Source organism: Leuciscus leuciscus, assembly GCF_965113295.1.
Source record: "Leuciscus leuciscus genome assembly, chromosome: 21".
NCBI lineage: Eukaryota > Metazoa > Chordata > Actinopteri > Cypriniformes > Leuciscidae > Leuciscus > Leuciscus leuciscus.
This window is the reverse complement of record NC_138745.1, coordinates 6,532,284-6,547,726: the sequence shown is the minus strand read 5'-3', so window position 1 is coordinate 6,547,726 and position 15,443 is coordinate 6,532,284. Positions and strand designations below refer to the sequence as shown.

The window sequence follows — 15,443 nt, the reverse complement described above, 5'->3', positions numbered from 1 at the left end:
ATTTTTATTATTAACACTATACAAACTGAAGGATACCACCAGTGCTCTGTGAAAAAGTCAGTAATTGTTTAATGCCAATATTAAGAGGTTTTGGCGTTAGTTACTTCCTCAGACATATCTCTCACTCCGGTAAATGTCCATGCTGGATCTGTCCCCGTTGTTTTAAAACTCCAGCTAGCCAGGCCTTTCTAGTGTGCTTTATTAATCAATGTCTTTGCTGCTGACCTTTGATGATCCAATTCAACCATATAATAAACAATAATGACTTTAGTTTAACATCACACATTTGTGTTTCTTTTTTCTTTTTGTGGAACAAAAACTATTGTGGAATTTTTCCTTTGCTGTATGAGCAAATGGGACCACAAAAAATTGTTGACCCAACTATGATGACTTCTGTTTCCGAGAAACCCGGAAAGGATCGATACAATACTCTCATATTATAACAGTAAATTGAAGTTACCCGTTTTTGATTAAATATAATTAAATGAAATTAGATTGTAACTGATATAATTTTTTTAATCTAGTAACCGACATGCATCGCGTCAAGGCAAGCGCCGATTGGTCTGCGCAGCGCATAAATTGGACCAGCCGACTCCCCGTAGGCCTACTGGTTGCGAGGCCTTGTCGTTCACGCCAGATCGCAATTCCCCCCTCCCAAATTTGATCTGGGTATGATTTATCGTTTGCATGCACGGCCTTGAAATTATGTTGAACATGAACGTTCAGATGTTAATTATAGCATTATTGTTAAATTGGGAATTTGTAGTAACAGTAGCCCATCTTAACAGAGACGATGCGAAAATTGATACAAATCGAGTCAATGAGTCGCTCCAAAAAGCACAGCAGTCTCCCTTAGATGCGGAGAGGTTGTACTTGAGAACTGCTGATGCACGTGAAGATGATTGTGAACTTTATCTAAAAAATGCAACGCCTTCAAGCGAAGCGGCAGAAAACTCAATGACCGAATTCACTTTCAAATGCCATGCATGTTTGGCGGATCACAGTTGGGGGAATGCGGACTCAAACCGAAATGGACCAATTCCCACACAAAATGACTTGTTTAAAGAACTGCTCATGGGACCAGTGACCTGGCGATCCTTAAAAAGTAAGATGTTGAGCTAGTACTTCGCACTTAAGTACTTGTGTCATTTTTTTAAAGGTATATTTTAATACTAACTGCGTATAAAACCCGCTTATTCTTTCATCAAGGTCATCAGTGGGATTTGGACGGAGTCGCGGTGTCTGACGTCAACCAACCAGTGTTTCATTGTGGCAATGAACTCCTCATGATCAAGTTTTCCATGACTCTGCACTCAAATCCACGCTTGGTTATCAGTAACGGTAAGTACCTGTGAATATTCACTCTGAGCTATAAAGAGGCGAAAGGAAATCGAATCATGAATAAATTGTCACCACAGACACCAAGTGAATGTGTTTGTGTTTATATCATTAACAAATGATAGTCAAATGTATTAACATTTCCCCATCTTAACAGAGACAATGCACAATTTGCTACAAATTGAGCCAATAAGTCGCAGGCTTTACTGTGTATTTTTATATTTTACTTACTATTTTTAATGTTTTTGAAAGAACTCTCTTTTGCTTATTAAGCCTGCATTTATTTGATATATATATATATATATATATATGAAATATTACAATTTAAAATGGTTTTCTATTACTTTGAATATAATTTATTTGTGATGGAAACCTGAATTTTCAGCATCATTAGCTACTCCAGTCTGTTGAATTTACAATCCTGTGACAACAGCACCCCTACTTCCTGCGCCCCTGATATTTTTTTTTGTTTATAATTGTTAAATTTTATGCTTGTGAACGAGGTCAAAAAGTGCATTAAAACTGGAAGAAACTGTGTCATTCACTAGGCTACATTTAGTACTGTATGTCTTCCTTCATTGTGACGTTTTAATTTTTCCTTCTATTACTGAAACACAAAGTTCATGAATATTTAAAGAGGCAAGTGCTGTTTAGTTTGCTATTTGCTGCTGAACAACTGGTCAGTACATAAAATGAGCAATTTAAAAGAAACATTCTATAAAAATGGTTATTGCAGTCTATTTAGGTATGTTAAATGTAGTTTTGCATTAATTTGCTGTAACTATTGTGTGAGAATGTGCTATTGTGCATTATCAACATCAATTTTTTCATGTAATTTTTCAATGTATCTTTTCAGAGACAAAATGGACTGATTCACCCTCACAAAAGCAGTGTCAATGCATCAAAAGGAATCATGGGCCTTCAATGCTACTGGGAATCCCTTTCAAAGAGTGCTTTGCTCAAAACTGGGTAAGATATTCTCTTAACAGTAGCCTAGATGTCATGCTACATTTATCATTTGTCACCTTGACAGACTGGTTTTCCCTTTCGTTGGTCATTTCCATACGGGACATTTTAGTTAATTAAATTGTATATATCTATCCCGTTAAGTTTCTGCATGTAGATATGGGGCCCTATTTTAACGATCTGAAAAGCAAGAATCAAACGCGAAACGCAAGTAACTTTGTGGGAGGATCTCGGGCGCTGTTGCTATTATACCAGCAGGATAAATGATTCTTGAGCCCCGACACAAATCTAAAATGGGTTGGTCTGAAGTAGCTTCATTATTCATAGGTGTGGTTTGGGCGTAACCTGAAATAAACCAATCAGAGCGTCATCTCACATTCCCTTTAAAAGCAGGCGTGCTTGTTCCATGGCAGATTGCTATTGTAACGGCAGATTTTCCAGGCGCACGGCAGGAGCGGTTCACAGCCGAGGAGACCATTCTCGTCAGGGCCGTAAAAGACAGAGAAGAGACATTTGTATGGGGATGGAAAACCACACCCAAATATGCTTTTTAAACAGGCGTATAATAATTGGGGTAAATGTGTAAGCTAGATTTATGCCTATTTTTTTTTTCACATCTTCATGGACACCAGAATGATTTCCCTCGTGTGGAATATTTTTCCTTGTAATTATGTATGGTTTGCAAGAATGGCAACTGCTGCGTCTGTGTAGATGAGAGAAGTAAAGTGTATGCGCGCTGTGCACATGCTACATTATGGCCAAGCATGCGGCCTTAAAATAGCATCTGAACGCGCCACTGAAAACGCGCCACTGACTTTAGACTAGGTTTTTCCTGGTCTGTGGCAATCGTTTTCTGGAACTTCAAAATAGCGCCAGGGAACATTTACGCCGGAACACGCCGCCTCTTTTCGCTGAACCGCCCCGGGAGCGCAAGTTCATTCCCTAATTTACCGACGTGCGTCTGTGGAGGGAAAAGTCAGCTGTGCGTCGGGTGCAAAATAGGAATGATACATGTGTATTTCAAGCAATTTTCGGTCAAGTTTTGACTGCAAATGCATGCGTCCATAGTGCTGGAATTGCTAAAATATAACACATTTTAAAAATGTATTTGGCTTTATAGTATTTATCCACTAATAAATAGTTTATGAACTAATAAAAACATACTCCAAACAAACTAAGTTAAAAAATACCATTTGTTTTTAGAGATGCACCGATTGATCGGCTGGTGACCGGAATTGGCCGATTTTCACGTGATCGGCCTGACAAATACCGATTTTATGCCGGTCAAATGCACTCGGGCGGCACATGATTAACATTCGCGCAACATCAGCATCACACGTGCACACGGAACACATGTAGGAAACCTCGTGAATTACGTCCGTTCAGACCGCAAGCGCATATTTTTTTTTGGCGTGCATGTTACTCAGTGAGTGCATTCACAACGGGAGCAGGAGCAGCGCGTGAGCGTCAAGCAGGAGCGTCGCGAGCAGTGAAGCGTGTGTTTCGGCGCCGAGTCTATTTGCTGCACTGCTCACGCTCAATTAAAGGGAAAGCACACTTTTGATGGACAAAATAGCCTAAATAGGGTTTCACAAAAAAGTTTTGAATTTGCGTGTTTTAACAAGAACTGGAGGAGGCAATGTCAGAAAAGAAAACGAAGACTAATATTTATAGAAAATGTACCCATTTAAACTTGTTTTATTATTCAGTTTGTACAAGTGATTGCAATAGGCCTGTGTGTGTGCTTTGAGAAATATCTTTATACTGCAAGCAAGGCTATATTTATTTAATTTATTTATATATTTTATCGCTATTCCCTGTTTTCATACAGACGTTTAGTTTGCTAAATACATGTATAAAAAAATGATTGGATATTGAATGTGAAAAGGAAATGGTTCTTCCATAACACTGCACTTTAGATGTGTGTGAATTACCCACACCTGGAGTAATTTATATAGTTCTATTTTATAGCGTTTATCTGTTCAAAAAAATATGTACAATGCAAATTGTAAAATGTTCTATTACAGAAAAGATATAAAATAAATATTTGTGTGTGCTGTAAAGTGGTTAGAAAAAATGAAATCGGAATCGGCTAAAATCGGTATCGGCAGGTCAAACTTAATGAGAAATCGGAAATCGGAATCAGCCCAGAAAATTGTAATCGGTGCATCTCTATTTATTTTTAATATCAGTCACATTTCAACTAGGCCGGCCGATATTAGGCATTTTCCAAACTATCGGTATCGGCATTTATAATGGCCGATAAATGAATATTTAAAAAATAAAATAAAAGCGGACGAAACACCCTGTAACCATGTTATGAGTGTTGGCGCTGCATAGTTTGTCCACCAGAGGGCACCTTTACAAGGAAGACTGCTAACATCAATAGCCGCGTTTCCACTGTCGGGCCAGGGTCGGGCCGTGCTAGTGCGTGCCAGTCGCGTTTCCACTGTCACTTATGGGGCTGGATCGGGGCTTACTTGGGGCCAACGGCCAGGATTTCTGGCCCGTCGAATACCTTGGGCCAAAGCGGGCCAGCTCAGGCTAGAGAAGTGGTTACGAACAGAGGCGGAGTTCACCTGAGTCGGGAGACGGCAGCGCCAGATGATTCTTTGAATGCCTTCTGTTTGTGATGCAAAAGACTATGCGCGCTAACCATTTCCATAGTAAACGCTTGAAGATACGCATAGTAAAAAAACAGTGAACGCTTGAAGAAATCCAACCAATCATAAAGGCTATCACAGTCATGTTTTTATTTTATCTGTCAGTAGCCTACGCCTCGTCTCTTTATACCGGACTATCATAAAATAAAGCAACTTTTTTTTCGGGAGCTTCCTCTGTTTCTCTGACTGAAAATATCTGCATGGGAGTCGAGAGAGTGCTAAGTTAAAGCTCCTCAGGTCGTATTTTGGTGGCATATATTTGTAGAAATTATCATTCTTTCTAAATGTGATGTAAATATGTCCTGTAACTACCAGATAAACAGTAACAGACGCGACTGAAGAAGTAAGTGTGTCTTTCTTTTGTGAAATAGACCTAACGTTAACGGTAATTTATTTCTGAGTGACTAATGTGCAATTTTGACATAAATTAATTCATTATGATCAATGTATCACTTTTTATTGTAAACCTGTGGTAAAACATCGATGCTTGGGTTTTAAATATTCAAGTAAACAACAAAAATGCCAGCAAACGGCCGCTTTTATCATGTTTGTTTTCAACGCTGTTTCCAGTGATTTCTGAGTAGTTTTCTGATAAAACTTCCATTTGTTGGTGAAATGATGGGTTAGTGTGACGTTGTTCCAGAGAGGCGTGTTACGGGCGTGTTTTAGTGAAGCGCTGTGGAGCTTCTGGCCCGACAGTGGAAACGCAGGCCCGGTGCTATTAGCCCGGCACGGCCCGTTTAAAGCCCTGGCTCGCACTGACCCGACAGTGGAAACGCGGCTAATGAGCTCGGAAATCACAACGAACTTATTCTGCCTAAATAAAGTAATGATTACTGTATTTATAACTAGCATATCTGTAGTTCCAGTTTCTGCATTGTAAAACGCTAGTTAGGCACGCGAGGAGTGAACATTTAGACATAGAGAAAAAGTATCAAACATAGCCTGTGCATAAAAGTTAGCTTTTCTTTTACACGTGTGTGAAATCCAAGTGTGCGTTGCTGACTTCGTTTAGCCGCAGCATTAACGAGTCACATAATGTATTTAGTGCATCACTAAGTAGTACATTTTAGAAGGCAGGCAGCAAATGATGATTGAAAATGGTTTGTTGTAGCTTGATGGAATAGATGGATAGAATTAAAAGAGTGCAGGTAAAGGGATAAGCAAGTTGACATTGTTATTATAAGGTAGCTTAACATTGACATTTGGCAGACGCTTTTATCAAAAGCGACTTACACTGCATTTCAAGGTACACACACACACAAGGAGTGACCTTTGTCTTGTTTAATAATAATACAGATGATGATGATAATAATAATATCATCATCATTGTTACTGTCAATATTAATAATAATAGTTGATTTTTTTTTTTGTTCAAAGGACTTTAAGTTTCATATCTTAAGTTTGTATTTTTAATATACATTATATTTATCAGAACTTTAATATTTTCTGTTCTGTTGTGACAATAAAACAAGTTTATTTTTAAACTGCATTATCATTATTTTAGTAAGGCTGAGGACTCTACATTATGAAATTGTGAAATAACTACAAATAACATATGTTAGGGAAATCTGTTCAAGTTTTGTTACGCGTTTCTGGATAAAAATATATATATATATCGGATTTTTGTATCGGCCTTAAAAATCCTATATCGGTCGGGCTCTAATTTCAACATTAGTAAGTGGTGTTAATTTGAATATTCCCACCCTTGCAACAAAGATAATCGTTGCATTGAATTGATGGTTGAGGTGCTCCAACGATGACAGTAGTTTTCCTTTAAACAACGAAAATATTAAGATTATGATTAAGGCCAAGAGGCTTTTTCCTGTTTGTTGAAAAACATCATCTCTCCATAGTCTTCCAAACAGGGTTGTATTAAAATGTTGCTGCTGATTTTCAACCAGCTTTGAGCTCACTGACTAAGTTCTGCACACACTAGGGGTGAGATGAGAGAGAAATCTCATCACATTTTAGTCTGGCGAGATCTCGTCAGACTAAAACGTGATGAGATTTCTCGTCGAGTGAAAAGCGGTATCGCCATGACTGAGCGTGAGGGTGAAATTAAATGCTGCTGCTGCTACATTCACATTACGCCTCCACTGTTTTGCTGTGTTTATAAAAAAATTGTGAACTATTTAAACATCTGCTCTGCTCATCCAGCCCGAGTTTCAATCGCGTACAGTGCAGCAGGAATCACGGTTCACTGATCGCGTGACCATGGCGGATGATTCGTTGCGGAAGAGAGCCTAAACGTCTGATAAATGTCTTATCTTGTAGAATGCGTGCTCAGCACTGCCACTCCCTATACACAGAGTACGTGCGATCGCAACTAGGCAATATATAGTAATATAATAGGCAATATATCGCGCCACCAAATTTAATATCGACATTTTATTTATTTTTTATTTGTGTATACTATACAAATAAAAGACAATTAACAGTTTTGAATGATGTATAACACTTATGCAAGATCAAAATCAAGAGTATTTTGAGTCTTTTGCACTAAGAAAAAAGCGAGCTGGCGCGACCGCCGACCCCCAGAGGGTTAACTAGAGTTTAATAAATGGAACCTTATTGTTAAGTGTTACAGATTTGTTATACACAGATTCAGACGTCTCGTGAGTTTAGTGTTGGACGGATCAATTGTTTTAACCATTTATTCAAATTAATTGGTTCAAATTAGACTTTAGGTCGCTAATCGGACGTATCATTAGCTGACGTGAACATGTGATTAATCCTGGCAGTTAGGACATCGCACAAGATTTGTCAACACAGAAAACATTTCTTCACTGATAGGTTTTTTTGTTTATTGAAAGTGTGGTTGTTTGGCTGAATGTGCGGAACACTTTTCTGAGAAGATAAGGCAATGTCTTTTTAGCATAATTCTCACACAGTGGTAATTCAGAAAAAAAAAACATGGATTCAGTCTTCCGATCTTTTACCGTTGTCAATTGATTTTGATTAATATGGGAGAGGGAGCAAAGACATCACTTAGTTTGAAGACGGAGACAATGTGTGAAGGGCTCTTTGCTCGTTCTCTCTGTAACATTTGTCATCTACGACACTGCGACTGATCAAATCTGTCTTTGGCGGGACAACAATTTGCATTGGCAGCCGCCAAAAAATGTTCAATGCAGGAAAAACCCTTCATTTGTGCTGTCCCAATTCAGAGGCTTCATCCGTTGAAGGACGCATTCGAAGGCTGACGAATTACACTTTAAATGTAAGAATTGGGTTTCAACTTACTCAAATGTTTAGTATCTAATGATTCTAATGTTAAAGTTAAAACCCTTTGGGTCAGCGGTCGCGCCGGCGATCTCAGCTCACTCTTTTTCTTAGTGCAAAAGACTCAAAATACTGATTTTGAGCTTTCATATAAGTGTTGTACATCATTCGATCCTGTTAATTGTCTTTTTTTTTTTTTTTTTTTTATATTTTTTTTTTTGTCCTCACAATAAAGTGTGCTTTTCGCCAAATAAAGAAATAAACATGATGCGAGTTCTGTCTTCTCTGTCAGTGAAGTCCCTTCTGAAATGCGTCCGAAATGAACTAACTCAGCGAATACTCAGTCACACAGGCACGAGAGATTTCTTTTATAAAGCTTGAATTCTCTTCTTTTAAATGAAGAAATTTATATAAACAAATATTCTTTTTATGTAATCTGTATGAAAAGAGAGATGTCAGTCATTCTCAGTTCAGCTCATCTGCTAATGTGACCACGCCCACGGAGAGTGCGCGCCATTCAAACGCAAATGATCTGAGGCAAACCTGTGAACGCCCACATCAACTCGATTAAATGCATCAAGTTTAATCAGATTAATGTACTCTACGTCATCTTGCTACGCTGTGAGGAATAATTGTCCTGGGAAATTTACCTCAGAAGTGCCGGTTTAGTTTCACTTCGAGGATCAATGCATCCAGCTGAGGATTGTGAATAGAAAGTTCATTAAGTGCTTTGTTCTAATCACGATATGGAGAAGTGTCTGTAAGCTGCAAAAAGACTGTTTAAATATGAATCACGTGTCTGAATGAATGAAAGGCACAGATGCGAGCGGTTTACTACAGCTGTAATAAACAGCGCACATCTGTGCCGTTCACTCGCACTTACATTAGTAAACATTATTTTTACATGAACACATCTTCTAGTTTAGCTTTTACCAAACTATATTGCTATACTGAGATGAGTATAAATCGACTGAAATGTTGAAATAAAATGTTTGTATAAGCAACGTATTAAACTGCAAATGAACATATGCTAATATATCATAAAAACGTATAATATAATGTCATAAAATGTTACAGATGAAATATGAATGTTTAGACAAGATTTTTGTTTAGTTTTGGATAGATTATAAAGTTTTTACTGTAAAAAAGACTACCGCCACATCATAAGCTTTTGTTTGCCAATTTCTGCTTGCATGTTAAATAGTATGGGATGTTTTGTCAAATAAAGTAGGTATATTGAATTATCAACTAAGATGTTAGTGTTTGTTCCAATATTCAAACTAATGAATCCTTAACTTTGTTAAAAGTATACATTTTATCATACGTAATTCAAAGAAAGACACTTGACCTATTGTTAAAATTGTAGTTGTAAGTGTAACCTTTTTAATAATGGCAAAACATATATTTACAAGGTAAATCTAAACTAAACAAACTAAATCTGTCAATATAAGCCTTCCCATTACATTTTTGTGTTTTATTAGTGACAAATTTGGAGAGGATACATATTCCAAAACTTTCTTAAAGGACAAGTTCGGTATTTTACACTTAAAGCCCTGTTTACAGATCGTTTCTGATGAAATAGAACGGTTAAGATTAAAATTTGGACACATGCTGCTGTCCCGAGAATTTTAGGTTTATTTCGCTTTCCCCAAAACCTCTAGAATGGGTGTATAGGTGCACTGGAACAATCCTTCATAAAACGCATTAAACTTTCGTTTACAAAGACCTGAAACTCACCGAGTGGTCAGGGGTGTTCACTGATATGCTCACACAAAAATCGCTGCAAAAGATGCTTTCCAACAGGTGTTTTACCATTCTTTGTAAAACTGTGGATCTATTTTTCCAAACGCCTCACACCCGTAGATTCTTCCGTTGAGAGCTTGAATAATAGACACTCCAGCCCAGTTGGTGGTGACAATGCACCTTTGCCAATTGCAAGCAAACCACTGGCATTTCATTGAATACACAGAAGAAGCAGAAGAAGCGGCGGAGTAATACCGTACCTCACACAGCACATTCAATACAAGTCAATGGAGTTGGACAAAAACTACGATAAAACCTGTTGGTAAGCATATTTTGCAGCGATTTTTGTGTGAGCATATCAGTGAACACCCCTGACCACTCGGTGAGTTTCAGGTCTTTGTAAACGAAAGTTTAATGCGTTTTATGAAGGATTGTTCCAGTGCACCTATACACCCATTCTAGAGGTTTTGGGGAAAGCGAAATAAACCTAAAATTCTCGGGACAGCAGCATGTGTCAATTTTAGTTCTATTTCATCAGAAACGATCTGTAAACAGGGCTTTAAGTGTAAAATACCGAACTTGTCCTTTAAAATACAGTATGAGAATTAACTGTACAATTACTAGAAATGTTTACCTTGGATATTATACAATTTGCATGTCTTTCTCCACACATTTTTTATAAATTTTTTTTTTTTCAGGAAGTTTCCGACTCTAACTTTGAACCGTGTGTGTGTGGTCAACCGATATGTGGTTTTTTTGTTGTTTTTTTTTCAGGGCCGATACCGATTACAGATCAAGTAGACTGATAACCGATATTTTGAACCGATATATAGCCTATGTCTAGTGTAAAAATGTAAATGAATGTCAATTAATAACAAAGGGTTTTGACAAATACTTTCTTTAAATGCTTTTAAACATATCTTTAAATCTGAGAACGTAATAGTAGTGAGTAGTAATAGTAGTGAATAGTAGTGAGTGGTAATAGTAGTGAGTGGTGGTAATAGTAGTGAGAGTGGTGGTAATAGTAGTGAGAGTGGTGGTAATAGTAGTGAGAGTGGTGGTAATAGTAGTGAGAGTGGTGGTAATAGTAGTGAGAGTGGTGGTAATAGTAGTAGTGAGAGTGGTAATATAATAGTAATAGTGCAGGGAGCACCCAGCAGCATTCTGTAAACATTTTGTAAAGCTTAGACTCTATTTTAATGGTTAAATTTTAGTAATCAAAAAGCATTTCTAATTAATTAAAATCAAACGTATTCAATTTATTTACAGTTTAACAAATTACATTTTAGGGCCCTATAAAAAAAAAAAAAACCTGAACTTTTATTTTGACGGATTGCGGTAGAGATCTTTGCGTTTCAGTTGAAGCGTTAAAAAGCTCATGAAGTTACTCAAAGCGGCTCTGGAGATTGTTTATGCAATGATGTCCTCATATAATGATGTGGCTGAGGCTGAAAACAGCGCAAGCGTCACGTGTGCTCCAGTGTGTGTGGTAAATGAAATCATACGTCTGCGCCATTCATTTAGAGACACGCAGGATTCATTTCATTTAAATACTGTTTCACTGCTTACTGCACATGAGGAATACCTCAAAATACTTTAAAAAGGCATTGTATCTTGTAGGGCTATAACGATATGCGATATGAAACCAAAATCGCGACACTCAGATCAGCGAACCTGTGTCGCGATGTGAGAAGGCAGAATTGCGACATCCCTTCCAACTCCAAGAGTTATCCTTCCCGTCCAGATCCAATGCTACCACATCTTTAAATTACTATTAGTATTATTTGAAGTTAACATTATAAAATGCGTAGACCTACACCACAAAACTAGTTGAGGATAAGTTCTTTAAAATTGGGGAATTCCAGCGTTATGGATGTGACATTTGCAGTCAAAACTTGTAATATAAATTATCAGAAAATGCATTTAATACCAATATATTGAAACGTCTGTTTATATATCCATACTCCCTTAATAAAAGATTCCAGACATTAGAATAATTTCAGTCTACACATGCGTTTTGTATTTAATGAGGGAAATACACAGATGTACAACTTTTAGGTGGCAAAATATTTTTTTGTAATTCTGTGAATTACACTGCGCAAACCAAAAGTAATACTACCCACCGGATGAAGAAGGGTTGGCTCTCCACAGAACAAAATTCATTTTATAAATTTTTGTGTTCGCATTTGAGGAAGAAAACAATGTTACGAACGTGACCGCTCTAAAGTGGAACTAAAAGACTGCTTTAAAACTTTCACAGAGACCTCAAACGGAAAGCACAAAGCCTTTAAAGTGAATTTCATTTTGTATTAATTGTATCTTAATTTTAATCAATGTTGCATCAACCAATTGCTTGGATTTAATAAGCAAATATAACACTGAGGCGCCGGCGCGTGAACTGGAGCTAGTCTCATAAATGAACCGAAACTCAGTGTATAAGGTAGCCTACTTGCCTCACAGACCTCAGACATATATCTATAGGAAACAGAAAACTGCTGTTTATGTAATCCGTATGAAATGTGCATTTCTCTCTGGCGCGTTCACTACTGCGAAGATTGCGAGTCAGCATAGTCAACTTCATCTTTGCAGCAAGATGCGCTCAAATCGTGATACGAACCGAATCGTGGGTTTGGTGTATTGTTACAGCCCAGTATCTTGAGACTGCATAGCAACTCCATTGCTGATGACACAACTGTGGCTCTGAAGTCTGACGTCATCAATTTGCGGTTGGATTGTGAAATCGGCCAAATTTAGTGACTTGTGATTATCAGCCAATGCAGATTTACCGAAGCATCCCTAGTATATACACGGTGTATATTCAGTTTCTCAATGCCCCTGCTGTTGATAAATTTCTGAGTTCCTTGCCCCATGAACAAAAGTTAAACTGCCTGTTTAATCCCTCAGACTCAAGGCAAAAGGATGTTCTACTCTGTAAGAGTACTTTACTTTGATCGCCTTTTAATGAGGACATTTTCCGGCACTGCTACCTGTCATTCTGCCATCCTGCCACATGATGTACCTTCTACAGGAGAATCACCCGAAGTTATCTGTGGAAAGTCATATGTGATTGTAAAACTACTAGCCAAGACGATTAAAAATGTTAAAGTTTTGGGTGAGTACTTGTTACTGATAAGTTACACCAATACTTTTGGACTGTCGCAGTTTAATATAACATTCCAACTATAATAATAATGATGCAAAGAACAAATGTAAAATAGCAACTGTTTTGAAAGAAATATTTATGAGGAGTGAAAGACAATTCCTATCAACTTTTTTTCTCAAGATGTGTCCAGGCAATTGCCTCGTCCAGTCCTTTGGAAAAGTCACCATATTGTATACGTCAAAGTGAAACGCTCAGCGATTGAGGTATGAACCGGTTTCACTGAACAATTGCGTTTTGCTACAGTTTTTGAAGTTTTGTTCTCTACTTATTTTGCAATTTATTGATTTTTGCCAACTCTCTAAAGGGTGGTTTTCTCCAGTTGGATTATCTTGATGTGACTGGAAAATCACAGACAATCACAGTGTCCTGTGTTCACCATACATTCCCTTTTAAAAAGGCCATCAGAAAACGAAGACAATACCCATTTGATTTTATTTCGGAATATGGTCCAATACCGACAGTTCCAGATTGGGCAGACATTAACCCAGATTGGGCAGTAATCGCTCCCCCTTTACAGGCTATCATGCCAACTGGAATATCTGCTCATTCAGAATCTAGTTCTCCTAGTATTGTCACTACGGGGCCATTTGACATTACACCTGATGCAAGAGTAGCTGAAGGTCTAGATTTTGATTTGTTGGAAGACTGTGTCAACCCCACAGTTTCCTTCGAGCGACTTGAGCAAACTCTTGGTACAGCTCCCAAAACACCACCATGCACAGGTAGACAGCCAAGCAGAATCACCGAAACTGGAACTGATGTTGATGCTAATGTAGAGAGTGCAACAGATTTTGGTCTTTTGTACTTTGAATTACCCAGTCTTCATTTTTGGGAAAATGAAGAATCTCCTGAAGTGACCCAGAGGAAACTTCCATCAAGCACACCTACACATCCAGACCTCACTACAAGGACCAACACTGTTCCCTTCAGGCTACCTGAGATTACTCTTGGTACAAATCAGAAAGAAGAACCTTTACCTGCTGCTACACAGCCAAGAAGAATCACTGAAACTGTAACTGCTGCTGTTAATGTTGATGTAGAGTGTGCTACTGATTTTGGTCTTTTGGAGCCAGTCATTCCCACTATTCCATTTGGAGAATTTGAAGAAACCCCTAAAATGATCCCTTACACCCCTACACATCCAGACCTTACTACAAGGACCAACACTGTTCCTTTCATAACGCCTGAAATTACTCTTGGTACAACCCAGAAAGAAGGAACCTCAGGTGGTGCTTCACAGCCAAGCAAAATCATCAAAATGCCAACTACTGCTGATGTAGAGTGTGCAATGTTTTCTGGTCTTTTGGACTCTGTCATGCCCACTGTTCCATTTGGAGAATTTGAAGATTCTCCTAAAATGACCCAGTGGACACTGCCATCAAACACACTTGCACATCCAGACCATGTAACATTTAAAACCACAACCAAGATGGCAGAAGTAACTGCAGTTTCTTGTAATGCTAGTGATGAATTTAACTTTCATGGGGGTTTCTCAGATATACCACTGGGACCTTACAGACCCGTTACAACCACAGCAGCAACACATACCAACCTCGAATCAACTCCGGTCTCTAGAGCGACCACACTTCCGACTACTGAGGGAGCTTTGGAAATTAGCACTGCTGGTGAAACAATGTCTCCAAGCACCACTCTGCCTGAATCATTGTTTAAAACGACAACCTCAGTTAGTTCAACAGGAATTGTATTGGAATCATCCACACCTGTAATGATTACTTCTCAAAAAACATCAGATGTAACTACACCTGGCTTAACGTGTGCAGTTGAAACTACATTGGATCAAACTACAACGTCTCCAGAAAGTACTACCTTAGGCAGCACTTTGGCAGAAACTACTTCCTTAGGCACAACTTCACCAATAACCTCAACCCCAACCCCAGGTACTACTTCTGCTGAAATGACACCCTCAGTTAGTTCAACAGGAATTGTATTGGAAACATCCACACCTGTAATGACAACTGCTATGAAAACTACCTTAGGTGGGACAACGCCTGGCTTAACATCTGTTGAAGCCACGTTGGCTAAAACTACAACTTCTGCTGAGAGTACTACCTTAGTCAGCACTTCTCCAGAAACGACTTCTCCAGAAACGACACCCTCAGTTAGTTCAACAGGAATTGTATTGGAAACATCCACACCTGTAATGACAGCTGCTATGAAAACAACTTCAGTTGTAACTACACCTGGCTTAACGTGTGCAGTTGAAACTACATTGGATCAAATTACAACGTCTCCAGAAAGTACTACCTTAGGCAGCACTTTGGCAGAAACTACTTCCTTAGGCACAACTTCACCAATAACCTCAACCCCAACCCCAGGTACTACTT

The 15,443-nt window shown here is 38.3% G+C and overlaps 1 protein-coding gene across 1 annotated transcript; it reads left to right on the top strand.

Moving 5' to 3' along the window:
- Nucleotides 1-626: 626 nt before the first annotated feature.
- On the top strand, nt 627-14,883 carry LOC309485659 (uncharacterized protein; the record flags this gene model as incomplete). The annotated part of the gene is made up of 7 exons (XM_082152589.1): nt 627-1,105; nt 1,210-1,341; nt 2,195-2,307; nt 12,840-13,047; nt 13,219-13,301; nt 13,403-14,733; nt 14,850-14,883. Exons 1-7 carry the CDS (start codon nt 688-690, stop codon nt 14,881-14,883), a joined length of 2,319 nt encoding a protein of 772 aa, XP_082008715.1. The 5' UTR covers nt 627-687.
- Between the last annotated feature and the right edge of the window lie 560 nt (nt 14,884-15,443).